This window comes from Diceros bicornis, chromosome 5 (assembly GCF_020826845.1).
Source record: "Diceros bicornis minor isolate mBicDic1 chromosome 5, mDicBic1.mat.cur, whole genome shotgun sequence".
Classification (NCBI taxonomy): domain Eukaryota; kingdom Metazoa; phylum Chordata; class Mammalia; order Perissodactyla; family Rhinocerotidae; genus Diceros; species Diceros bicornis.
Genome location: NC_080744.1, coordinates 82,810,087 through 82,836,208, shown reverse-complemented (window position 1 = coordinate 82,836,208; position 26,122 = coordinate 82,810,087). Strand labels below are relative to the sequence as shown.

The 26,122-nt window shown below is 42.9% G+C and overlaps 1 protein-coding gene across 4 annotated transcripts in view; it reads right to left on the bottom strand.

Moving 5' to 3' along the window:
- Positions 1-26,122, bottom strand: part of LOC131406405 (protein FAM169B-like) — an 84,871-nt gene that overhangs the window by 23,289 nt on the left and 35,460 nt on the right. For all 4 annotated transcript variants that reach the window (XM_058542365.1, XM_058542367.1, XM_058542368.1 and 1 more), the window contains exons 4-5: positions 15,552-15,637; positions 9,508-9,685 (exon numbers count right to left, since the gene is read on the bottom strand). In XM_058542365.1, coding sequence (XP_058398348.1) covers positions 9,508-9,685; positions 15,552-15,637 — 264 coding nt within the window. The remainder of the gene's footprint in view (positions 1-9,507; positions 9,686-15,551; positions 15,638-26,122) is intronic.

The window sequence follows — 26,122 nt, the reverse complement described above, 5'->3', positions numbered from 1 at the left end:
AAAGGCAACCAGCATTTGGTGCATTTCCTTTTGCAAAGTTGCATTTGTGGGGCTGTGAAGCACCTGTCCAGGTTTGTCCTGCTAATCCCAAAAGACAATATGCTGACAGTGGCTGTCAGTGGCTCTGTGGAGCATTTTTAAAATAACTGCTCTAAAAATCCAAATTCAGGTCAAGTGGCCACAGTTGCCAGTCAGAGAGCTTAAGTTCAGATTATAAAGACATTTGGGACACTCCAAAACCACAGAAACCCAAAAGAGAAATAGTTAAAGCATTAACCTTTGCTAACTGTTGGCACTATCTTTTTGTTACAATCATACGATATGTCTGTCATGAGCCTGCTTCACAAGGTTAGAACCAGACTCCCTTGAAACCTGGGGCAGTGGAGCATCTATTGAAGATACCAATAAACGGTCTGGATGTTCCTGAATTCTATCCACCAAGGAACATTGCTAAGACCAATCTGGATAAAATCATTTTTTAAAAAATACGAGACATTTAAATTATATTCTCTAGAACAGGGGCTGGCAAACTTTTTCTCTACAGGCCAGATAGAAAATACTTTAGGCTTTGGGCAACCACTCACCTCTGCAGTTGTAGCGCAAAATCAGCCATGGACAATACAAATGGGCATGGCTGTGTTCCAATAAAACTTTATTTAAAAAAACAGGTGATCGGCAGAATTTGGGCTACAGGCCACAGTTGCCAATATGTTCTCCAGAAAAACATCACTTTCAGTAAGTAGGACTAAGTGTTTATAATATCTATTTGTAATAATCATCTTTTCTCAAAAACTACTAAAAATAATACATTAACGTGAACCAACCCAAAACTAGACACATTTGGAGATAAGCTTTATATTGTTTTTCCTTCTGAAAGTATCCTTCCTTTCTACATATTTTACTATTATAACAAGAATTTATTTATAAGGTGTCATAAAATTTATTTTAAAAATATTGAAGAAAAGCTTATTTGCTTAAAGGAAATAAATTTGACCTAACTGGATTTATCCCAGGTGGTTGAACATAAGAAAATCTGCACCAGTAATTCATCTCATTTATAGATTACAGCAGGAAGAACTGCTTCAGTTCAACATTAGGCTGGACGCTGCACACTATCCAGTCCATATGGCAGAGAATGTAGAAAAAATTTAAAATCAAAAGAAACTACCAACAGATTATAGAACTAATAGGAGTATTTAGCAAGGTTTACAGACATAAGTTCAATACATAAAAGATGCCATTTCTATATACTAGCAACAATCAGAAAATAGCCTTTAAGATGATATATTTTTTCATAGAAAAGAGATCAGCAACCATGAAGAAGCTAGACAATACCAAGTGTTGACAAAGATGTGGAGTGACAAAAACTCTCACCTTCCACTGGTAAACATGTGCAGCCATTTTGGAAAACAGCTGCACATCACCTAGGGAAGCTGAGTTAGTGTTTCCTCTACACCCAGCAGTTCCACTTCTAAGTATCCATCCTAGATCAGTGTTCACAAACGTTTTTTCATTATCACCAATCTAAGGAGCCTTTTAGACATTTTTTCCTAATCGTCATCCCCCACCAAATTGAATACTAAGGAATAAGACCTGTTGGGTAGGGCTGAGCTTTGGAGAGCCACAAAACCATTGTAATATCTAAGGCTTTTTTTGCTCCCCAAGAATGAATGTTTGCCTGTTAGAGGCAATACCACCCCACTGAGAACGCATGCCTTAGATGGGTGGTTCTAAAACTTTAGACTACACAAGAATCACCTGGAGGGCTTGTTAAACCATAGACTGCTGGGCCCACTCCACCACCAGAGTTTCTGATGCAGCAGGTCTGGGGTGGAGTCCACGATAAGTGAGTAGCACAAACTGTGTCTGCGGGAGCACTCCACTGGGTATTATCCATTGTGTAGCAATGAAGCGCTGCCTAGCGGTCTTGACAGGAAGTATTCCAGCCCAAGCTGAGACTTCATAAACAGGATTCTTGGATTACTATAGGGTGTTTGCCCAGCCCACAGTTCTTTAAAATTGCCCCTACCACAGCCTCAGTTAAAGAGTAAGTCTAGATGGCCATATCTGAACCACAAAAGCCATCCCACCTGTCCATAGACAACTGAGCTAAAGGTGGACCCGTGATCCAAAAGAAACCAATCCACAGCCCAGCTAGACGAATCTGATTCTTCCAAGAGACTCTGAATGAAGTGCAACTAGAAGTATAGTAGGTCCTGGCCCTTTAAGGCAGGTACAGTTAAGGCAGGTACAGTTAGAGGCCAGGTGGACGTCACGGCAAACTAAAGTCAAGATTATGAGGAAATAGGAAACAAAGTGAGTAAAGCAAGCTGGTTTGCAAAGATGAGAATGGAGCAGCTGTTGGGTACCCATCTCAGCACAAGAAGCCAGGCTGTATCCCATGCACTTCCCCTACACCTTTCCAATACTCTGTCTTGCAAGCCCTTGAGGGGACTTCTATTCCTAGCAACAGCAATCCCTTTCTTACTGGGCTGTGGAGTTGGAACCTGAACCAACATCACACTCTTACCACTCCATTTTTTGCTGCTTATGTTTCTGCTAAAGCCCAGAAGATGACATGAGGGCCCCTGCTTGACAGGACATCAGGGAAGGAGGTGCCTCTGGCACTGGGCATCTCGGGAAGGGGAGACCAGGAGGCACTAGAGACGGGCAAGGCAGCTGAGGCCACTTCCAAGCATCACTACCTCCCACAGGTCACATGCTTGTCTGGATTGCAGATCACCTAATTTGGTACCTTCCAGTGTTTCATGTTCTCTTGTTTTTATGATTTGCATTAGTGTTTGGCTTTCAGGAATCTAAAATGTACAGCTGTTCTTTTTAGATTTTTATACAAAAGCAAAATACTTATTAGCTCTGCCTTAAATTGGCTGACTCTCCACTCACCAACCCAGTATTTTCTTCCCTTGAATGCTAACAGTCTCATCGACTGGTGGTTTGGGAGGAAAAAAAGTAAAACCTCACTAATTTTGATTATCTAGAGAGAATTTCAGCATGAAATAGTGAAATGATTAGAGTGTCAATATTTTGTAGGAAAGGCAATCATAGAACCATCAACGAAGGGAGAAACTCAAACCAGCCTATTAACAAAATGTTCCCAAAGAGAGGTCTACCTGAAAAGATCTCATTCATTCTATACAAAGGCCCTCACTTGTCTGCAAATTGAATGTGCTCCTGAGCAATAAAGAGGCACAAACTACTGATATACGCATTGAACTGGATGAATTTCAAAGGCATTATGCTGAGTAAAAAAAGTCAGTCTCAAAGGTTATATACTATATGATTCGATTACATGATATTCTAGAAAAGGCAAAACTATAATGATGGAGAACAGATCAGTGGTTGCCAGGGGTTAAGGGCGGGGAGTTGGGGGGAATGACCAAGGATAACATGAAGGCATTTAGGGGGATGATGGAACTATTCTGTATTTTCATAGTGGTTGTGGTATATGAATCTACACATGGCTCAAAATTTATAGAACTATAAAGTCAAAAAAAGGGTCAATTTTACTGTCTGAAATTTTTTTTTAAATAATACTTAAAGTCACACACACACAAATCAATGTGCTAAAAATGTGCTTAGGAACAATGTATACTCTTAAACAGGTAAAACCTGGCCCCTGTGATCCTATTTATGCAATGAATCTGTATCTTTTCTTTTCCTCACAGAATGAAATTATAAACTTCAGCCTAGCCCAAGCTAATTTAATAGATATTCTGAATCATGTGGATCTAAACTACGGAGAGAAATTGTACTGCTGCAAAGTTGAGAAGCATGCCATGTGCTATACTCACATCCTAAGCATCAAGACAACAACACTATATGACACTGTGACAAACACCAAAGACAGAGCCAGGACTGAAGACACATCATTAACTGTTCTGAAGTTCTAAACTCCTCCCATAGTCAATTAAACCACATGTATTCACCAGTGATTTTTCACAAATCATATGTGTAAAATAATAAAACATTATAAAATATATCTATTCACTATCTAAACTATTTTTTAATTTACCTGCATGCTGCTAATATCAACTATTTTCTAATTCATCAAAATAAATCCCTCTCTCAACTTACAGAAAAAGATGAGAAGGCAAGGAATAAAATGTTATCATTCATACTGCAACAGAGTCCCCATCAGATAATGATGGTAAAATGAAGCGGTCATGCAAAGTCTCACATATAAAAACCACTTATAAAATAAATTTAAGAAATCACTTACAGATCCCGTAAGGAATTCAAAAGCACATAGAAGCCAGAAGAAAATTTAATTTCAGAAAATTGCAACTGGAATAGATAAAACCTGTGAGTTTGCAACTTACCGGCCATAGGGTATAACTCAACCCCCATGGCTACACAAATACTGGCAGGAAAAAACATAGCTTTATCAGCTGAAGGTGTCAGAGATTAGGGTTTAGGACTAAAACAGCAGCTGGCAACTTAAACAGGAAATCCTGGCAATATGAGAACCACAGAATGAATGAAGCCCAAATTCAGAGCAACCGCCCAAATCCCTGGCTTATAAATAAACCTACACAGGAGTGAAGGAGACCCAACAAAAAGAAGTCAGAGACCAGAGAGACGTCTACTCCTGAAAGATGGAACTACACGAGATCAGACCTGTGAGTCTGATGCTTTTCTTAACCAAGGACATTCCTTAACTTGGGCAGCTCAACTGGCAGAAAGCCAAAGTCAAACAGGTTTTAAAGGGTGAGAGTACAGAGCCCCAAACCAGCAAAAAGCAAGGTAACCACAGAGATGGTAAGCAACACCCAAGCCCAAATCTTTGTCTGACCACCAATTTTGCAGGCAAAGGGAACACCTCTACAGGGCCAGGCTACAGAAGCAGCCATGGCAAGTCATACAAACAGATGTCAGCAGCTGCATATCACAAAGGAAACAAAGTCTGAGATTTGAATCCAGGCAACTTGAATGCCTACTAGATCAAAAATCCTCAGGAAAAAAAACATACATAAAAAAATCAGAGTTGCTACTATATATATGCAATGTCTAGTTTTCAACCAAAAATTACTAAACACGCAAAGAAAAAGGAAAGTGTGATCCATACTCAGGAAAAGAAGGCAGCCAATGTAACTGAATTTAAATAGGCCCAGATGTTGGGTTTGGCAGACAAAGACATCCAAACAGCTTTATAAATATGTTCAAAGGATTAAAACAAAATCATTCAAAAAATGAAAGGGAAATATGTGTTCAATCAGTAAACAGAAAATCTCAACCAAGAAATGGAAACTATACGTGATAGAAATCCTAGAGCTGAAAAATACAATAAATGAAATCTTTAAATGGGCTCAACAACAGACTGGAGATGGCAGATGAACTTGAATATAGATCAATAAAAATTATCCAAAGAAAAGAGAAAAATGAAGAACAAGGAACAAAACTTCAGAGACTTGTAAGACAATATGAAGCACTCCAACATACATATAACTAGAATCCCAGAAAAATAAAAGAGAAAGTAGCATGAAAAATTTGAAGAAATAATAACCAAAAACTTCCCAAATTTGGTAGAAACATTAATTTAAAGATTCAAAAAGGAGAACAAACCCCAAGAAAAATAAATAAAAATAAAATCACTCCTAGATACATCACAGTCAAACTGCAAAAAAGCTAAAGTCTTGAAAGCATTCAGAGAAAAATGACATGTTACATATGAAGGAACAACAATAAATATTTGCTCACTTCTCATCAGAAACTATGAAAGCCAGAAGATACTGGAACAACATATTCAAAGCATCGAAGGAAAAAAAACGATTACTAATAATTGTATATCCAGCTAAACTATCCTTCAAATGTGAACACAAAATAAAATAAAGGCATTTTCAGTAAACAAAAACAGGGAATTTCTTGCCAGTAGAACTCCACTACAAGAAATTCTAAAGGAAGTACTTTAGCCTGAAGGGAAATGACACTGAATGGCGACTGGGACCAATACAAAAAAATTCCTCATGGCAAGTTATGTGAGTAAATATTTTAAAACTATGTATTTTTTTATTTTCTTTTTTAAATATCTTTAAAAGCTATGACTACTTAAATTAAAAATTATAACTCAGTACTGATAAGTTTATAACATAAACAGATCTAATATATAACAATACCACTATGTAAATAAAAATACACTGTTGCAAGATTTCTATATTTTACCTAAAGTAATTCAATATTAACTAAGTAAATTGGGATAAGTTTAAGATGCATTTGATCCCTAGAGCAACAACTAAAAAAAAAAATGTAAAAATATAGAACTAGAAAGCCAACAGAGAAATTAAAGTGGAATACTAAAACCTACATATCTAATTAAAACAAAAGAAGACAGGAAAGGAGGAAGAGAGGAACAAAGAAAAACAGGAGACAAAACAAATTACAAAAGGGAAGACCTAAGTACAACCATATCAATAATTAAATGTAAATGGACTAACACTCTAATAAAAAGACACAGGTTTTTAAGACTAGATTTAAAATCCAAGACCCAATTGTATGCTGCTAACAAAATACATGCTTTAAATATAAAGACATAAACAGACTAAAAGTAAAAAGCTACAAAGAATATTTTCCACAAAAACAGTAAGCATAAGAAAGATGAAGTGGCTATATTAATATCAGACAAAATAGACTTCATAACAAGAAATATTATTGGGGATACTTCATAACGATAAAATGGTCAATACATCAGATAGATATAACAATCATAAATATAGATGTGACTAATAACAAACCTTCAAAACATATAAAGTAAAAACTGACAGAACTAAAAGGAGAAACAGATGAATCCACAATTATAGATAAAGACTTTAACAGACTTCTCTCAGAAATTAATAGAACTCAATAAAAATATCAGCAAGGATGTAGAAAATCTGAATGACACCACTAATCACCTTATCCTAACTGACATGTTCAGAACACTAAACCCCATACCTGCAGAATATACACACTCTTTCAAGTCCATATAGAACATCTACCAAGATAGACCATATACTGGGCCATGAAACAACTCTCAACAGTTTTCAAAATATTAAAATGTAACAGACTATCTTCTCTTACTGTAACAGAATTAAATCAGAAATCAACAAAAAATAAAACATCTGGAATAGCCCACAAATATCTGTAAATGTAAAATTCACTTTTAAATAACCCATAAAAATCACAAAGTAAATAAGAAAATAGTTTGAATGGAATAACAATGAAAATTGGTGAACTGATAAATTATCACCAATTCACAAAATCACAATATCACAAAAATTCACCAAAACTTAAAACTTCTGTTCTTTGAAAAACACTATTATACCAAAATTAAAATGTTATCAAAATATAAGTTTAATAAAGAAATGATATCTATAACATATAAAGTACTCTTAAAGCTCGATAACAAGAAAACAAACAACCTAACAAAAAATGGGCAAAAATATTTGAATCAACACTTCACCAAAAAGGATATATGGCTATCAAAAAAGCATACGAAAATATGATCAATATCATTTGTCACTACAAAAATGCAAATTAAAACCAAAATTAGATACCACTTTCCACCCTGGAGAATGGCTAAAATTCAAAAGACTAACAATACCAAGTATTGGCAAAGAAGCAGAGGAACTGGAACTCTCATACAATGCTGGTGGTGACATATATATAATTACTCCATGGAAATACTTTTATTTTGGCTCTTCAAAAATAAGATAATCCATAAATAGGCAGTAAAAAAAAATTAAAAGTTGGCAATGTAACCCAGATAATATATTTTCTTTCTTTCTTTAATTTTCTACAGGTTTGATACCGAATTCATATAATTCATCAGAAACGAAGAGGAGGCAGAAATTCAAGCACCTGGTCTGATCTGCCTCACCTCAACGTCTGAAGGTCCTCCTTCCACTCCAAGGCTCTGGGTCTGGGGCTGGCCCAGTGGCACAAGCAGTTAAGTGTGCACACTCCACTTTGGTGGCCCAAGGTCCGCAGATTTGGATCCCGGGCGCGCACCGATGCACTGCTTGTCAAGCCATGCTGTGGTGCCGTCCCATATAAAGTGGAGGAAGATGGGCACAGATGTTAGCTCAGGGCCAATCTTCCTCAGCAAAAAAAAAGAGGAGGATTGGCACCGGATGTTACCTCAGAGCTGATCTTCCTCACCAAAAAAAAAAAAGGCTCTGGGTCTGCCTTGGGAAGGAGGCAGCCACAACCAACCTCTTCTTCACCCCACAGAGCAAAGCCCAGGGTATCGCTGTGACCAGGAACAGCAGCAGGACAAGGCAAGACCAAGGTCAAGTTCCTTCTGCCCCACAGCTGTGGTTCTCACACACCAAGTTGGTGTCTGTTAACAGTTTTGTTACTATTAGTAGGACGTCTATGCCACAAATGATTTTGTGACAGATTTAAGACCAGCCATTTGGTAGAAAATGACAATGAATGGAGTCTCTCAGGAAAGAAGAATCACAAAAGGGATCACTTCCATTTTCATTATTCTCCAGGTACCTTGGTCTATCTCAAATTAATGACTAAAGAACATGGCCACTCAAAAAAGTGAAATGGAACATCAAAACCAAAGGGCGAATGGCTATCATGACCAAAGGAGCTGAAAGACACAGGCACTTAAGCCTCTATGACCAACCGTGACAAATAATTAACCAAAGGAGTTGTTGGCATGGGAAACTTGTGCTATCACACTGAGGGAAAAAAAAGGAGAAAAGCAGATTTACTCCACCCTGGACAGGCGCAGCATATACATAATGTGACCATAGCTCAAAACCAGAATCAGCCTCTTCATCCTCTGAAAAAAAAACAACTCAGAAAGCAGCCTATCCATGGCGGTTTATTGGGAAATTTTATTTTTTGCTAAAATTTAGAACTTTATAAGAACCAAATGACAGAGCTGGGACCAGCTGGGTCAGAGATGTTGACAGCCTTTCAAAACTAAAGAAACTTAAAGAAAGCAACTTTAGAGACCAATCCCTTCAGCAAAATGGTACTAGTTCCACACTCACTTCTCGTCACAGCCCCTAAAAATAAGTCCCAGTCTTTTAGCCTAACCTTGTTATCATGGCCAACCTTTCTCTCTTCTGAGGTAATGTCTATAAATCTTGGCATCCAGTGTGCTTCTGCACCACATGTCAGCTATTAGCAATGGTATTTTTCCTGACAGCTAATTGGTGACATTAAATAAAAGAAATGAAAAGCATTGTGCTTGCAAAGTCATTTTACACCATTAACTGCAACAAGTATTTTACAGGGGACATGGCACTGCCTGGGAATCAAAGGGACATGGTTTTCACCCTGTTTGCCAGTAAAACGAGAAATGTGGTGAAAATGAAACCCATACCTTCAGTTTATTTACATGATAGCTGAATTAGTGATATTTCCTGTGCCAGAAGACTCTCTCCAAGTAACACTTGTGCTAAGGAAGTGCTCTGAGGCAGGCAGACATCTAAAGAGCCTCCCCTCCAAACCTGAAATGGCGGTGACCCCACACGGCTGTGGGCCCCTCACCTTTCATTTTGGTTGTGTAAAATCCAACAGCTGCTCCATCCCTCCACAGAATTTTAGCTTGCTCCTTCACAGAATGAGGTAAAAAAAACATGTCATCATCATCCAAATTTCTCTCCAATCTTCCAAAAATAACGACGTTTAGAATGAAAAGCACAATCCTTTCTCCAAATGACTGAACCTTTAAGGGAAAAAAAAAAAAGACCAACCCAGTGAGACTAGAGAGGAACATCAGACATGATCAATTTTGCAGTTGGAATGGACCCACACGTCGGGGCCAGGTGTGCACTACAACATCACGATGTGTTTCATGCTCAAGAGCCAAAATGTGAACGATATTTTCTCACAGAGGTTTTCACATCCCTGACCTTTCACACCAGTCAGCCTCCAGGAGTGAGGGGCAGTGCCAGGGGAGCCTTCTGGGTCCCCAGGGCCACAGCCATGGAATGTAAGTTGAACAGAGAACAAGAAATCGCATGCCAATGAGACAGGAAGTTACCTCTGCGGGGGGCAAGGCCAGCGTTTCAGATTCACTGAATGTGTCTAGAAATAAATCCAATTCACCATTTTTAACAACAGCCCCAGAATTCTGGCCCTCAACAGGAGGGTAAAAAATTGGGGAGATCAATTGCTACCCCAAAAGCAACTGATTTTCAATGGCTTGTGACAGATTCTGAGCACACAATAGAGTCCCAATCTGAAAGAATTACTGGGACTTAAGGCCCACCCCATTCTAAGGCTATAAAATGGAACCATCTCCCACCCACAGCAAAGTCATGAAAATGAAGAAACTGTACTGTAGTCAATGTCAGGCCCACTGAGAGCTTTATCCTTAACAAGTCAAAATGACTACACGCCCCTGCCTGTTAAAATTCTCTGCATTTGTATAGCCTATGGATGGCAGATATGGGCATAAATGGAGGCCTCCCACTCCTGTGCCCACAGCAGACATAGCTAATCAATTCATACTCCATGTGGCTGAGCCTGGATACAGTCTCCGAATCCCCCTACATGCAGTCCTCCCGACAGCCCTAAGCAACTGCTAAAATGGGGCACTTGAGATGAAACCAATCTGCTATTGACAAAGTGACAGTCTCATTGTACTGGATTTTACTCTGACAACACTGATATGTGACAGCCTAAGTGTGTGGCTGTCTGTCACCACAAAATCAGCAATCCCATTAACTGGGCTGTGACTTCCACCCACACGCTACCATTTGACTCTCACCACCTGCCGAGGAGGTCCTGCTTTATAGATGAGGAAATTGAAGCTCAAAGAGGGTAAGCGATTATATTTATTGATTTCCCTGCCTCGTTCCAAAGAGGACTTATGACAGCTGGACGAGGGTTCTGTCAGAGGCAGGCAGGCTCAAAACAACAGGCCAGGGCTTCTGAGTCCCAAGCCAGTGCACCTGCTCGAGCCCAGTCAGCTGCATCTTCATCCATTAGAACTGAGACTTTTGGAAAGGGAAATTTAATATAAGTATTAATGCTTGGTTTTATATTTAATACTTGACCCTTAAATTTTTATCATCATCATCATCATCATTTGTGGTTGTGCCTTCTCAGCCTAGATTTGCTGGGAGACCTTCAGCAACTCACAACCTCTTTGAGCCTCAGTTTCCTCCACTGGTCAAGGGAAAAGATCACCTAGCTAGTCTCTCAAACATTCACATGTTTTTCAAATGCTCTGATAATAAAAATAAGGCAGCTTGCAGCATCCTAGCAAATGGTACAAAGTGTTCAGTGCCAATAAACTTATTAATTGGCCCAGAATGTAAAATATTTCACCTTCATCTGGAGCCAAATCTTAGATGAGAAAAATATTTGTGAAAACTACACCAGCTTAACTCTGAGAAGCCACCCCAATTTTGTATCTCAGACAGCGGCAGCCAACTCAAGTTCAGACTTTAAGAATAACCAGCTAGTCACAAAACCTGACTGGTGTGATGTGGGAGGTTATAGTTTTCAACTTATAAAACCAAAAAGTTCAGAGGGAAGCCAGAAGAGAAAAGCAGATTGCATCTGGCAGAAGGGAAATATCCAATCAAAAGCTGGCAGGAGAAAAAGGAGAAAAAGAAAATGCACTTAATTTGTCCAATTTCATTGCGGGGGGTGGGGGAATGCGTGACATGTGATTCTGACTTAGAAACATTTCTGAAAACACAAAACTAAGATCCAGTTCTAATCCCTCAATTAGGACCACTAACTATGTTAACAGAAAAAAAACATTTAAAACGCTTTCTTTGGTAATTTGTGAAGAAGAGAGAGCTGGCTAAGAAACAAAATATAATTAAAAGAAAAAAGAAGTCAAGACCCAAAGTTCTATAAACGGAAAGGGGAACTACCCCCGTCTACAGCTGGGGCAGGACAGGTCTTGACAACATGCTTCATGAAGTGGAAACAGCATCCAAGTTTCTTTCTGTTTACAACATGGGCCACATTTTCTGAACATGTGGGGGTTTTCCTCATCTAAACTTAGAAGAATTGGCACACGAAGGAAGTGACCGCTCTTGTTCTGAAAAAAATTAAAGAGCAAATCAGACTCTTCCTAGCATTCAGAACACTCAACCACTACATACCACCAGGCCCAGGGCACAGGGACAGCAACACAAACGGGCCTGCCAGGCAGCCCCATTGGGTACATCACGCTAATCTGCCCAATCTCAAGCCATCGTTAATTTGCTGGAAGAAAACCCTCTTTGAAATAATATCTATCAAGTCAATTAAAACCAGACCTGAAAACATCCTGCTGTCAGCAACAACATGGTTAGACCTTGAGGGCATTATGCTAAATGAGATAAGTCAGACAGAGAAAGATAAATACTGTATGATCTCACTTATACGTACAATCTAAAAAAGCTGAACTCAGAGAAACAGAGTAGAATGGTGGTTACCAGAGGCTAGGGGCTGGGGGAGCAGAAGAGATGTTGGTCAAAGTTTGTTGGTCACAAACTTCCAATTAAAAGATGAATACGTCTGGGGCTCTAATATACAGCATAGTAACTATAGATAACAACACTGTATTATACACTTGAAAGCTGCTAAGAGACTAGATCTTAAATGTTCTCAAAACAAAAAAGAAACGTTAATTATATGACATGATGGAGGTACTGGCTCACCTATGGTGGTAATCATTTTGCAATACATAAGTCTATCAAATCAAAACGTTGTACACCTTAAACTTATACAATGTCATATGTCAATTATATCTCAGTAAAGCTGGAAAAAAAACAGACCTGAAAAAGACAACCCACAGAAAGGGGAAAAAATATTTGCAAATCATATACGCAATAAAAGACTTGCATCCAGAATATATAAAAATCCCTTACAACTCAACAGTAAAAAGTGAGCCAAGGATTTTAATACATATTTTCCCAAAGAGGATATACAAATTTCCAATAAGCACATGAAAAGATGCTCAACATCCTTAGCCATCAAGGAAATGTAAATCAAAAACACAGTAAGATACCACTTCATACTCACTAGGATGGGTAAATAAAAAAGACAGACAATAAAAAGCACTGGTGAGGATATGGAGAGATTGAAATCCTCAGACATTGCTAGTGGGAATGTAAAATGGTGCAGCTGCTGTGGAAAACAGTCTGGCAGTTCCTCAACATGTTAAACACAGAGTTACCATACGACCCAACAATTGTACTCCTACATACATACCCAAGAGAATTGAAAGTATATGTCCACCCAAAAACTTGTACACAAATGTCCATAGAACATTATTCATAATAGCCAAAAAGTGGAAACAACCCAAACGTCCATCAACTGATGAAAGGATAAATAAAATGTGGTATATACATACAATGGAATATTATTCAGCTATAAAAAAATGAAGTTCTGACACATTACAACATGGATGAACCTTGAGGACACCATGCTGAGTGAAAGAAGCTGGACACAGAAGACCAGATATTATTTGATTCCACTGATGGGAAACACATAGGCAAACCCATAGAGACAGAAAATAGATTAGTGTTGCCAGGGGCTGGGGAAAGAGGGGATTTAGGGGTGACCGCTAATGCACATGGATTTCTTTTTGGGGCAATGAAAATGTTCTGGAATTAGACAGTGGTGATTGATGTACAATTTTGCGACTATGCTAAAAAATCACTGAATTGTACACTTTAAAAGAGTGAAATTTGGGCCGGCCCAGTGGCGCAGTGGTTAAATGCGCGCGCTCTGCTTCAGCAGCCTGGGGTTTGCAGGTTCGGATCCTGGGCATGGACCTACATAACGCTTATCCAGCCATGCTGTGGCAGCATCCCACATATAAAGTAGAGGAAGATGGGCACGGATGTTAGCTCAGGGCCAATCTTCCTCAGCAAAAAAAAGAGGAGGATTGGCATCATATGTTAGCTCAGGGCTGATCTTCCTCACAAATAAAAAAAAAAAGAGCGAAATTTATAGTATGTGAATTATATCTCAATGAAGCTGTTGTTGGGTAAAAAAAGAACTAGAACTGAATTCGGGTTTTGTATGTGTGTGTGTGAGGAAGATCAGCCCTGAGCTAACATCCGATGCCAATTCTCCTCTTTTCGCCGAGAAAGATTGGCCCTGGGCTAACATCCGTGCCCATCTTCCTCTACTTTGTAGGGGACGACGCCACAGCATGGCCTGACAAGCGGTGCATCGGTGCACACCAGGGATCCAAACTTGCAAACCCAAGGCCGCAGAAGCAGAGCGCACACACTTATCCGCTATGCCCCCAGGCTGGCCCCCAGAATTTGGGTTTTTTTAATTGTTCAACAGAGGGGGAAAAAAAAACCTGATTATCAACGCATTCTTCAAACCAAACCTGAAAGAATACCAATATTTCATTCAGTATTTACAGGTTCCCATGGGAGAGACCAAGTAGAATTCCAGCCACCTGTGGACAGACCCACCATTTCAAGACTGCCAAGAAGCACCATCTGTCTTCCTACCTATGGAAATATGATAAATATGCCACTCAAATGAAAAGAGGTGAATAGTCCAAACTCTCTGCTGAGTTTACTACCTTCCTCCTCCGCCTTTGCCCCAGCCAAACCTCAGCTAAGAGGACTCCGCCTGGACCTCTGAGAAGCTGCTGTGGTGCCTGCTCTCACCCTTGCCATCCTGGGTCTCTGCTTTACAAGTGCTCTATGAAGCCATAGTGCTTCAAAGACTGCCAGGCCTGACCTTAGAGAGACTAGAGCTTGTGTCCAGATAAATCACTTTCTAGCTGTGTGGTTCAGCTTCAACTTCCTCATCTGCAAAACCAATAACCTGAGCATTCTGAAATTAGATCATCCCTGTAAAGACTCTTGGGTAACGCATAGGCTAGTATGTCACACAACGTCTGACTCATAGTAAGGACCAACAAACATCGCTTGAACACACTAAGCAGAACCTTCCTACATACTAGAGAGATGGTGTGGATTAAAGTTTTAAAATTAAGACACGAGAGGCCACTCAGGAAGGTAAAAGAGATTTACCAATAGCCAGATATCTGTTGCATACAGCCATTTACTACTATTTTCCTTGCTGGCAGGGTGTTGTGGATTGAATTGTGTCTCCCAAAAAGATGCTGAAGTCCTAATCCCTAGCATGTGCCAATATGATTTATTCAAACAGGGTCTTTGCTGATGATCAAGTCAAGATCAAGTCATTAGGGTGGGGCCTAATCTAAGAAGTGGTGTCCTTATAGAAAGGGGGGATTTGGACAGAGACAGAGACACATAGAGGGAAGATAATGTGAAGACACAAGGAGAATGTCATCTATAAGCCAAGGAATGCCTGAGGCTACCAGAAGCTAGGAGAGAGGCCTGAACAGATCCTCCCTCACAGCTCTTGGAAGGAACCAACCCCGCTGACACCTTGATTTCAGACTTCTAACCTCCAGGACTATGAGACAAGTTTCTGTTGTTTAAGTCACCCAATTTGTGGTATTTTGTTACAGAGCCCTAGAAGACTAATCCACAGGGATAGACTGGTTTAAATTATTAACATGATAACAAGTCCAGTGACTTTTTAAACCTGTTTTGCAATGTCTATTTAAAATTACATCACCTTACCTTCATCAGACCTTCTCTTGCAGGATCAGAGGTTCTCAGTACATCTTCTGTGGTCCACCAGGACTCCTTTATGTAAACAGCCACAACTAAAGAGAAAGCCAAAAGAAAAGGATGATGTGCACACAGCCAACCGGCCACCAGAGGGGCAGTTTTAACAGCAGGCAGCCACTGTCAAGGTGCAAAAGAAAGATCAGGTGCTGGTAAAGCAGGTGATATTTTTAGCTGAAGTTTTCTGAGAGCACTGACCAGGACAGAGGGGCCACTATCACCTGAAGGGGACTTCACAGCTCTCTTCACAGATGGCCCACTATTGACTCCAAAACAGGATGTATCCCAATGCTGCTGGGCAAAAAAGACTACACACCAATTCTGACAAATTCAATGGGTAAGAATCACATTTTTTTCCAAAGTCCAATTATGTGCCACAACTTGGAACTGCCCAAATTTAGTCAAATCCAACATTATCTAAGGGCCCTGAACAAACCATATTAACATCGTCCTTGGCACTGCGCTTGGCACTGGCTCCTTCTACATGATTTTCTTTCATTCTCATGAAACTGTCATCTGCATTCTCCTGAGGAGGAAACTGAAGCTCTGAGAAGTGAAGTAATTTGAAGACAACCACTAGGAGGGCCTCAGGTGGGGTTCAGCTCTGGGCCACTTGACTCCAAGTCCAGTGCTCTTTCCAAGAAGCCGGAAATGGGTCAGCTGTTAGGAATGGGGCGAATCACGCAGGGATGACAGACGTGTCTTTGGATGAAAAGGCCCCAGTGCTGGGATCTGCAGGAGGAGAAGGGTAGAGGCATCTCTCCTCCCCACATTTTTGCCTGGCCCCAGTCTAGACAGTCACTGAAGCCTGTAGCTTCTGCCCATTCCAAGTTCGGACATGGGTCCTGGTGCTTGGTTGGGATGACCTCAGCACACCCTCAACCTCACTAAGGCCCAGACTCCTCATCAGAGTTGCCCAAACTGATCACCGGAGGTGGCTGACAAGTTCCAATGAGGATGGGGGATGAAAGGGCCCGCACGGGCCGGCAGGTAGAACATGCTCAGCATCTACTAATGAATGAGTCAGCTCTCCTCCCCTGCTCCTGCTGCAGTCCCACGTCCCTCACTCCCACCTGCTGCCTCGGGATGGCCGCCCTGGATGGCAGCTAGGTCCAGGCCACCACCACCTCCACAAATGACTGCGACAGCCCCTCACCCCATCCCCTGCCTCAGACTCCATACCAATCTACCCCTACTGAGTGGCCACTCCAAAGGCAAATCCAGTCATGGCCTCTGCCTCCTGTCTCTCAGCTGTGCAATCCTCCTGTCCTTGCTTAAGAATTACATTTTAAACACCAAAGTTACTTTGATTGTTTTCTGGTATCTGTTTTTTTTTTCAATTAAGACTTTTTTTAGAGCAGTTTCAACTTCATGGCACAACTGAGGGGAAGGCAGAGATTTCCCATATATCCCCTGTCCCACACATGCATAGCCTCCCCCATTATCAACAGCCCTCACCAGATCGGTACACGTATTACAACTGATGAACTTACACTGACACATCATAAACATCCAGAGGCCAGAGCTCACATTGGGGGTCACTTTCGGTGGTGTACATTCTATGGGTTTGGATAAATGTATAATGACACGTAACCATCACTATAGGATTGTACAGAGTCTTTTCACTGCCCAAAAAATCCTCTGTGCTCTGCCTATTCACCCCTCTTCCCCCCAACCCCTGGCAACCACTGATCTTTTTACTGTCTCCATAGTTTTGCCTTTTCCAAAATGTCATATAATTGGAACCATACAGTACGTAGCCTTTCATACTGCCTTCTTTCACTTAGTAATATGCATTTAAGGTTCCTCCATGTCTTTCCATGGCTAGATATCTCAAAATTCTTTTTAGCGCTAAATAATATTCCATTGTCTGGAGGTACCACAGTTATTTCTTCTCCTGCATCTTTTTTTATACTCCTTTTATTTCCTTTTTTTTTTGTGAGGAAGATCAGCCCTGAGCTAACATCCATGCCAATCCTCCTCTTTTTGCTGAGGAAGACCAGCCCTGAGCTAACATCTATTACCAATCCTCGTCCTTTTTTTTTTTTTTTCCCCTTTTTCTCCCCAAAGCCCCAGTAGATAGTTGTATGTCATAGTTGCACATCCTTCTAGTTGCTGTATGTGGGACGCCGCCTCAGCACGGCCAGACAAGCGATGCGCTGGTGCGCTCCCAGCATCCGAACCTGGGCCGCCAGTAGCTGAGTGCGCACACTAAGGGCTAAGCCACAGGGCCGGCCCCTATTTCCATTTTTATACCTGCTTCTCATCTGAGCCCAAGGGGTCCAGAAGCCACAAAATAAAAAGACGCAACCTCCCAGTCAAATCTTTTCAGCTGAAGATTTGCAGGAAAATGTTAACACAGAATAGAAAACAAGTCATTTGAACATTTAATAGAAGGCTCAAGACTTTAAAACAAATTTTGTGGGCACTCAGGTTAAGCTGCCGCCCCCTTCTTCCCTATTTCTCTGTGATCTTTGAGGAACTTCAGTGGAAAACTCTTTGAAGACCAGGTTACAACATTAGCCAGTTATTAAACACGAATGTGGCACAGCCAGCCCCTCCCCTCCAAAGACCAACAGCCTCTAATCCACTATGTCAGTTTCATATCATTGGTAAATTATATCATCTCCAACAACAGTTCCAAAATTGATAGAGCCAGCTGAGAGAGAAGGGCCAATTTAATGCTTGACATCTGCCTTCATTTATTCAACTAAATTCATTTTCAAAATGGCACCTACTAGAACTTACAGGAGGTTTATAAAACTGTAAGGATTACTTTCCTGCTTAACAAGGTGAATCAATAAAAGATGTTCAATTTACTAATACAGTGTATTACTGAAATACAGGTTTTCAACTTACTATGATAGTTTCAAACAGGAAGCATGTTATGATCTGGTGTTTGTGTGGTGCCTTGCAAGGTGCACGGTGCACTGCAGAGCATTAATTAGTCACACAAGTTGTCACCAAATGGACTCAGCTGTTTTTTTCCAAAACTAATCTTAAGCTGCTAAGTGGACATAACAATGAAAGTGAAGTCCAATCAAATCTAACAGGCCCAAAAGAAACTGTTCTCAAAATCAACTCCTGAAAAATAGAGTCAGCCTTCCAGAGAGTGGCAGCTTTTGATCAGAAAAGCAGGATACCTGGTCAAGAGGAAACAAGGAGGAGGAATGGTGGCAGAGCCCTTGGAGAGAGGCTGTACTCAGCTCGGCAAGGACAAAGGATAGATCCCGGAGGACTGACAGGTACCGTAGAACCAGCCTCAGGGCATCACTTCTGCAACCCTGAAGCCAGCGAGTTCTGAGAGTCAGAAAATGGAAACCACAACATCCATGGTATTAAAAGAAAAAAATAATGATTCTGATCAGTATCTTCTAGCTCTCCACCATTGAGGGTCTAAGCAGAGACTGGACACCTGCAGAAGGCTGTGCAGTGGTGACAGCAATCAATGGGCATTGTTAAGGGCCAGCCTCATTGCACCAATTTAATTTCCCTTTCCCCCTGAATGACAGGTGATGTGCACCACAAGAAAGATGTCAGTAATGGATTTTATTCTACGACACTCCAAGGTTTCCCAAACAAGTTAAGACAGTGAGGTCCCTGAGGCTAACTCCCAGCGGCCTGGCTTCATCAAGGCTCAGCATCATCAACTGAATTCAGCCACCCTTGGCTGAGTTCCCGAATGCACGAACAGCGCTGTCCTAGGCCCCCAGAGGCTGATGAGTAAGACTCCACTCTTGCCCCCGGGAGTAGGCAGCCTGCAGGGGAAGAGAGAGCTGCTCTAATTCAGGACAGCACATGAAAGGTGCTGGAATCAAGCTGGGAGCCACAGTGTCACAAGGACCCAGAGGAGGGAATCCACTCTGCTGAGGGGTATTGGGAAAGTGATCCTGGAGAGCTCCTCCAGCTCAGGCTCTGGATCAGTGGGGAAGGTTTCAACAGGCAGAGAGGACGCATGAGGACCCTGCAGGCAGTGTAACCCATGAGCAGAGGCACAAAGCCCTACAAGTCCAAAGCCACACCCAGGGCATCCCAAGCAGCAGGGGTAGCTGGGCGAGACCTAGACAAGGGAGAGACAGGGCTGTAAACATTGATTATGGCAAGGTTGCAGGATACAAAGTTAATATACAAAAGCCAACAGCTTTCCTATACACCAGCAATGAACAAGTGGAATTTAAAATTAAAAACACAATACCATTGGAGCCAGCCTGGTGGCGTAGCGGTTAAGTTCAAGTGCTCCGCTTCAGCGGCCCGGGGTTCGCAGGTTCAGATCCTGGGCACAGACCTACACACCACTCATCAAGCCACGCTGTGTAGGCGTCCCATATACAAAATAAAGGAAGATGGGCACGGATGTTAGCTCAGGGCCAATCTTTCTCAGCAAAAAGAGGAAGACTGGCAACGGATATTAGCTCATGGCCAAGTTTCCTTACACACACACACAAAAAAACACAATACCATTTACATTTGCATCCCAAAAAAATGAAATACATAGGTATAAATTTAATAAAATATGCACATGATCTATGAGGAAAACTACAAAACTCTGATGAGCAAAATCAAAGAATTAAATTAAAAAAAGAGATATTCTGTGTTCATAGATAGAAAGACTCAATATCGTCAAGATGTCAGTTCTTCCCAACTTAATCTACAGATTCAATGCAATCCCAATCAAAATCCCAGCAATTTATTTTGGGGATATCAACAAACTGATTCCAAAGTTTATATGGAAAAGCAAAAGACCCAGAATAGCCAACACAATATTGAAGGAGAAGAACAAATTTGGAGGACTGACCCTACTCAACTTCAAGACTTACTATAAAGCTACAGCAATCAAGACAGTGGGTTACTGTATTAATGAAAAAATAAACAAACAGATCAACGGAACAGAATAGAGTGCCCTGAAATAGAAACACATAAAAATAGTCAACTTACTTTTGACAAAAGAGCAAAGGCCACACAAAGGAACAAAGATAGCCTCTTCAACAAATGGTGCTGGAACAAAGGGACACCCACACACATAAAAATGAATCTAGACACAGACCTTTCACCCTTCACAAACACCATCTCAACAAAACACTGGCTTCATTCATTCACCAGTCTCCAATGGACTTCAGTGCCAACCAAGAGCAAGATGACAGAAAGCATTTTAGATACTGCCTTACGTACCTGGTGTAGAAAAAATAATATGAACTCCAGAGCCAGACAGGGTTCAAATTCTGGCTTCTCCAATTACTAGTTGCGTGACCTAACCCCCACCCCATAGCTTTGACTCCCCATCTGTCAAATGGAGACCACAATATCCTCTCACCTGGTCATTACACAGGTTTCTTGAAAGCGTTCACCTCGCCAAACTGCTTTTCCTAGGTGTTTGAAGGTTTTCAGTGGTTTCTAGAAACTGCCTTCACCTGCTTCAAGCATTATTCTGGGATTTCAAAGAAGTATGAAATACAAACACAGCCCTTTGTTATTTGTTGGTTTTTGTCAGTGAAACAATACAAAGTGCTTCATGACACACTCGTTTCTTCCTGGGAGCTCCCTCTCCAAACTTTCTACTCTGGTTTGCATGGAAATGTCTCTCTTTCACAGCCTGATCATTCCCATCCTGTCTGCTCCCATAAGTGGATACATTTCTTCCCACCACACTTTCTCATGACCGTTCCTTTTTCTATCAGGGAACATTAAGCTGACCATTGCATTCCTCACTTTCTCCTCCCAAGGCTGTGGCACACACCATGCACACATTTTAACCCACTCAGGACCTTCCAACAAGATTTTTTAACCTTTTATCTTGCCTAAGATTTCTTAAAGGAGATAAATGCTTTTTTATTTAACCATTTTTAAATCAATCAATACATAAAGCAATCATTTTTAAAAATGATTTAGTGTGATTTTTCCACAGTATGGGTCAGAGAGAGCTGGTTGTCACCTGTCACCTCAGATGGATGGGCTGTGACAGCAGAGACGTGCCCTGAGAAGGATTTTGAGGGCACAGCCCAACTCAGCAAGGAGCAGCACTGTGATGGATTAGCATCGTCCAGGTGGAGGGCAGTAGCACTTGTAGCTGGCTTGCCGTCCCTCCTCGCCTGCCTCAGCACAGAGGACAGCAGGAGGCACCAAAGTGGCATATGGCCCTCCAGAGGTCACAATTCTGAAGCACACGTTGCTCATTCAACCCACAGGTTGAGTAGCTCTTATGTGCAAAGCACATCATAAATCCACTCCAGGAATTAAATTTAGAATCTGGCTTAAGACACTTACAACCTAGCGGGGAGAGAGTGTCTGGGACATGAAGCAAAATAAAGTGAAATCAGAGCCAGGCCCTGTGCTGCGGGAGAGGAGAGAAGCAGCAGGTCATTCCTGCTGAGGAGGCGGGAGAGTCTCCAACGGAAGGTGCCCTAAATGGGACCTGAAGAACGAGTGAGGCCCAGTTACGGGAGAAGGGGACTCCAGGTCAGGGAGGTGACAGAGCCTCAGAGACATGAAAGCACACACAGCATGCCAGGCAAGGACAGGAACCGCAGCATGCCAGAGCTGAAGGTGCAGGCAGGAGGGAGGGGGCCGCACAGGACGGCCTCCAGGACCACACCCTGGAGACAACTGCGGCCACCACGCTTCAGAGGAGGAGAGGGAAACGACCCAACCGCTGTTTTAAAATAATATTCACCACAACCACATATCCAAGCACTTGCCAAACATCTGGCACAATGCCAAGGGCAGTATCTCAGCAATGCTGGCCACAGCTGATTCTGGTTGTCAGAGGAACCTGCTCAAGGTCGTGTGCCTACAATCGGCAGCATTGGGACTGGATGTGAACCAGGTCCCATTGGTTCCAGAGCCCCTGCTCTAACCACCATTCCAGGTGAAGAACAGACAGAGGGCAGAGACAAGGCCAGGCCCCCACAAAGGCCAGCAGGGTAGGAAAGAGAGAGATGAGACGAGAGATGAGGAGGGGACAAGCGAAGACACTATGACGAGAAAGGAGAGGCCAGCACGGAAAGACCTTAACAGAGTAGACACCTTAGGACCGCGTACTGCACTGTGGAATGGGGGAAAGAGGGCTGCCATTTATTCAAACATTGACAAGTGCCAGGCACTGTCACCAGGGATCCAGGAAAGAAGACACTGTCCAGCAGGGGCAAGACAGGCCACTAGGCCATGACCACACACAGCATGACCAGAGCTCCAAGATGTGAGCAGTGGTCAGGGGCTGTGACTTCATTTATGCAAGCTGCTATGACAAAATACCACAGACTAGGTGGCTTATAAAAAACAGAAATTTATTTCTCAGTTTTGGAGGCTGGAAATCCAAGATCAGGGTGCCAGCATGGTTGAGTTCTGGTGGAGCCCTCTTCCAGGCCGCAGACTGCCAGTTTCTCACTGTGTCCTCACATGGTGGAAGGGGCAGGGGAACCCTCTGCGGTCTCTTTTATAAGGGCACTAATCCCATTCCTGAGGGCTCCACCTTCATGACCTAAGCACCTCCCTAAGGCCCCACCTCCTAATACCACCACACTGGGGATTAGGATTTCAACATATGAATTTTGGGGGGACACAAACGTTCAGACCATACATGCTGCCTGGGCGGGCTGGGGCAGAGTTCCAAGAATAGGCCTGGCCCACACTGGGCTTCAGTACTGGAGGCACCAGCGACCAGGCTGAGGTATCGGCTTCGTAGTAAGTCTCTGGAAGAGTCCAATCAAAGAGAGACATGGTCAGAGTGGTGTTTTAGAAAGAGAACAGTTGGGTTATGCCCAGGTGGAGGAATCAGTCCTTTTGAAATTAAAAAAAAAATTATTTGAGGGCTAGCCCAGTGGTGTAGTGGTTAAGTTCGCGTGCTCCGCTTCGGTGGCCTGGGGTTCACTGGTTCGGATCCCAGGCACTGACCTACACACCACTTATCAAGTCATGCTGTGACAGGCATCCCACATATAAAAAAACAAAGTAGAGGAAGATGGGCATGGATGTTAGCCCACGGCCACTCTTCCTCAGCAAAGAGAGAAAGACTGGCAACAGACGTTAACTCAGGGCTAGTTCTCCTCACCAAAAAAATAAATAAAATAAAATAAAAATTATTTGAGAAGAAGAATCACACTGACTGAGTGTGGAGAACAGATTTGGGTGGGGGGATGAGGCCAGAGGCAAGGAGGACAGTGGGAGGCTGTGGTGATCCAGCCAAGAAGTGAGGGAGGGCTGACTGCAGCAATCTCGCTGGCGGGGAGGGAGAAGCTCAGGGGACAGAAAAGACCACCTGGGAATTGGACTGGTCCTAAGGCAGAAGAGAGAGGGGAGGCAGGGGCACAGCCAGCTATCAAGCTTGAGCGGAAGGACGCAGGTGCCTTAACCAGGAGGAAGTGAGGATGAGGAAGAGGCGTGAGGGTTTCAGTTTTGAAGCAACTGTCAAGGGGGGCAGCAGGCAGCTGGATACATAGCCCGGAGCTGAGCAGAGAGACAGAGAGGGTCCACGCCCCATACCATCACAGGAACCAAGGAGGGAGGAGTCACGCACACACCCACACCCACACCCCCACCCACACACTAACTACAAGCTGTCCATGTACTGCACTATGGTTTATACTTCTTCCATCACAACTGAGGTGGCTTCAAGTCCCCTTGCTGTATCCCCCTGCTCCCCCCTCAACTGCTCTCCTGGAGCCTATGCCTCCACTGCCCCGTTACGAATCTAAGAAATATGTAGTTCCACCAAAAAAAAAAGAGCACAGTTAAACCAAAGTGACAGGCCATCTTCCCAAAAGCAAAATACATGTAGGAAAAAAATGCTGAAAAGTTCTGGCAGAGGACAGCACATAAACACATTCCAAGGCATTGCATGACTTTTATGCAACATTGCCTGAGCCGGTCAATAATTTAAGGGGAGGGGAAAATACATGAGTTGACATAGCAACTGTCACATCGCATTACTCGGGCTACCATTTCCATACAGATGTCTTCCTTAAAGGAAAACACTTCCCCAGATGCCCCATGAACTTGGGCGCCTCTTTGCCATAGAGAAGGAAACATCTGGTTTGCAGTATATTTGCATCAGCCTCCTTGTGGTTCTCAGGCTTTTCTTGCCTTAAGCAATTTTGTTTTCATGAGTCTAGGTTTTAACTCAAGGAAGATGGGGCGAGACGGAGTGCCTGGATTCTGAGGTACAGCTGGACTGCAGGGTGTTGGGGGCAAAAAGAAATCCACACCAAAGCTGGTCTATCTGGGGATGGAATCTTACGATCACTGAGCTGGATAGAAGCAAGTGCAGCACATTTCTTAGGACTGGGGGAGCAGAGAGAGGTGCGGGCAGCCCACGCTACAGCGGGAAAACCCTCAGATGCCTCAAAGAAGCACTCCCACCCCCAACAATGGCTCCATCCTTGACGCTCGGAATATTTTCCTTGGAGCGTCCCTGTTTTCCAAATACCATCAATCCCTTGGTGAGAATGACATGTCTTTGTTTGTGGGATGCTGTTTTCCCCTATGTTTGAATCCAGCTCACAGTAAGTGCCATAAATTAACAGGGAATCAAGATGGAAATCCCAAACAATAGCCCATGTGTGTTCCCAAAACACAGTGCTGTCACTGCGAATAGCTCTTCGATCTGCATCCAACACAGCCCAAGAAAAACAGAGCTCTCTCTGGTTCTATGATAGAGCTCCTTTAGCTGAGGTGAACTCGGGTCCTACTCAACCTGGGGGCTGCCTGACGCTGGCCGAGCATCAGACACACAGCCACCTTAGCTGCCAGCAGGAGCAGGTACTTAAACCAAGCCTAACTTGCTGGCCAGAACTCTTTCACCCCAAACTGTCAAAGCCACTTAAGTGGGACTCCACCAATGTGGAAGGTGGGAGGACAGGCCCTGTCTCAGGCTGACATTTACTTTGCATTATCCAGAGAGCAAGCACAGACATAAAGATTCAACGTCCACAGGATCATGGCGGGCTGCTGTGTGCCAACGGGGTGCCTGCTCACCAGGTGGGCCCTGGACCCTTTCTGTTCATGAGACTGCTGGGTCACCACACTTCAAAGGCAGAAAAATCGCAATTATTTCTCCATGTGCCAAAGCTCAGACTTCACCGGGTCAGCAAGCCTCTCCTCGACTCCCACCGTATTAGCTTGTTTTTTACTGGAAATATACAAACCACTGTTGCATTGAGTCAGGGTGACATGCTCGTCTGGCCAAACAGAGCCGGGCTGAGCCCCATCTGTCCAGCCCATGAGGGGGCCAGGCCTCTCCCTTCAAGACACACGCAGGACCAGGAGTTGCTCTAGCTAGGGGCCAGAAATTCACAGCACCCCAGCACACCCTCCATTCTAGCCTTCCATCCCTGACTCCTCCCCAAAGTCTGCGCAGCCTGCTCAGGGGTGAGGAGTGTCCCAGGAAGGGTCTCCCAGTTCTGAAGTTCTCTGGACACCTCAGGGTCACACCTCACTCTCCATCCCACCCACCCGACCCACCACCCACCTGCCCCAAACACAGCCCAGAGAAGGCCTGGCCCCAGGCCCGCCATGTCGCAATCCAGCTCAGC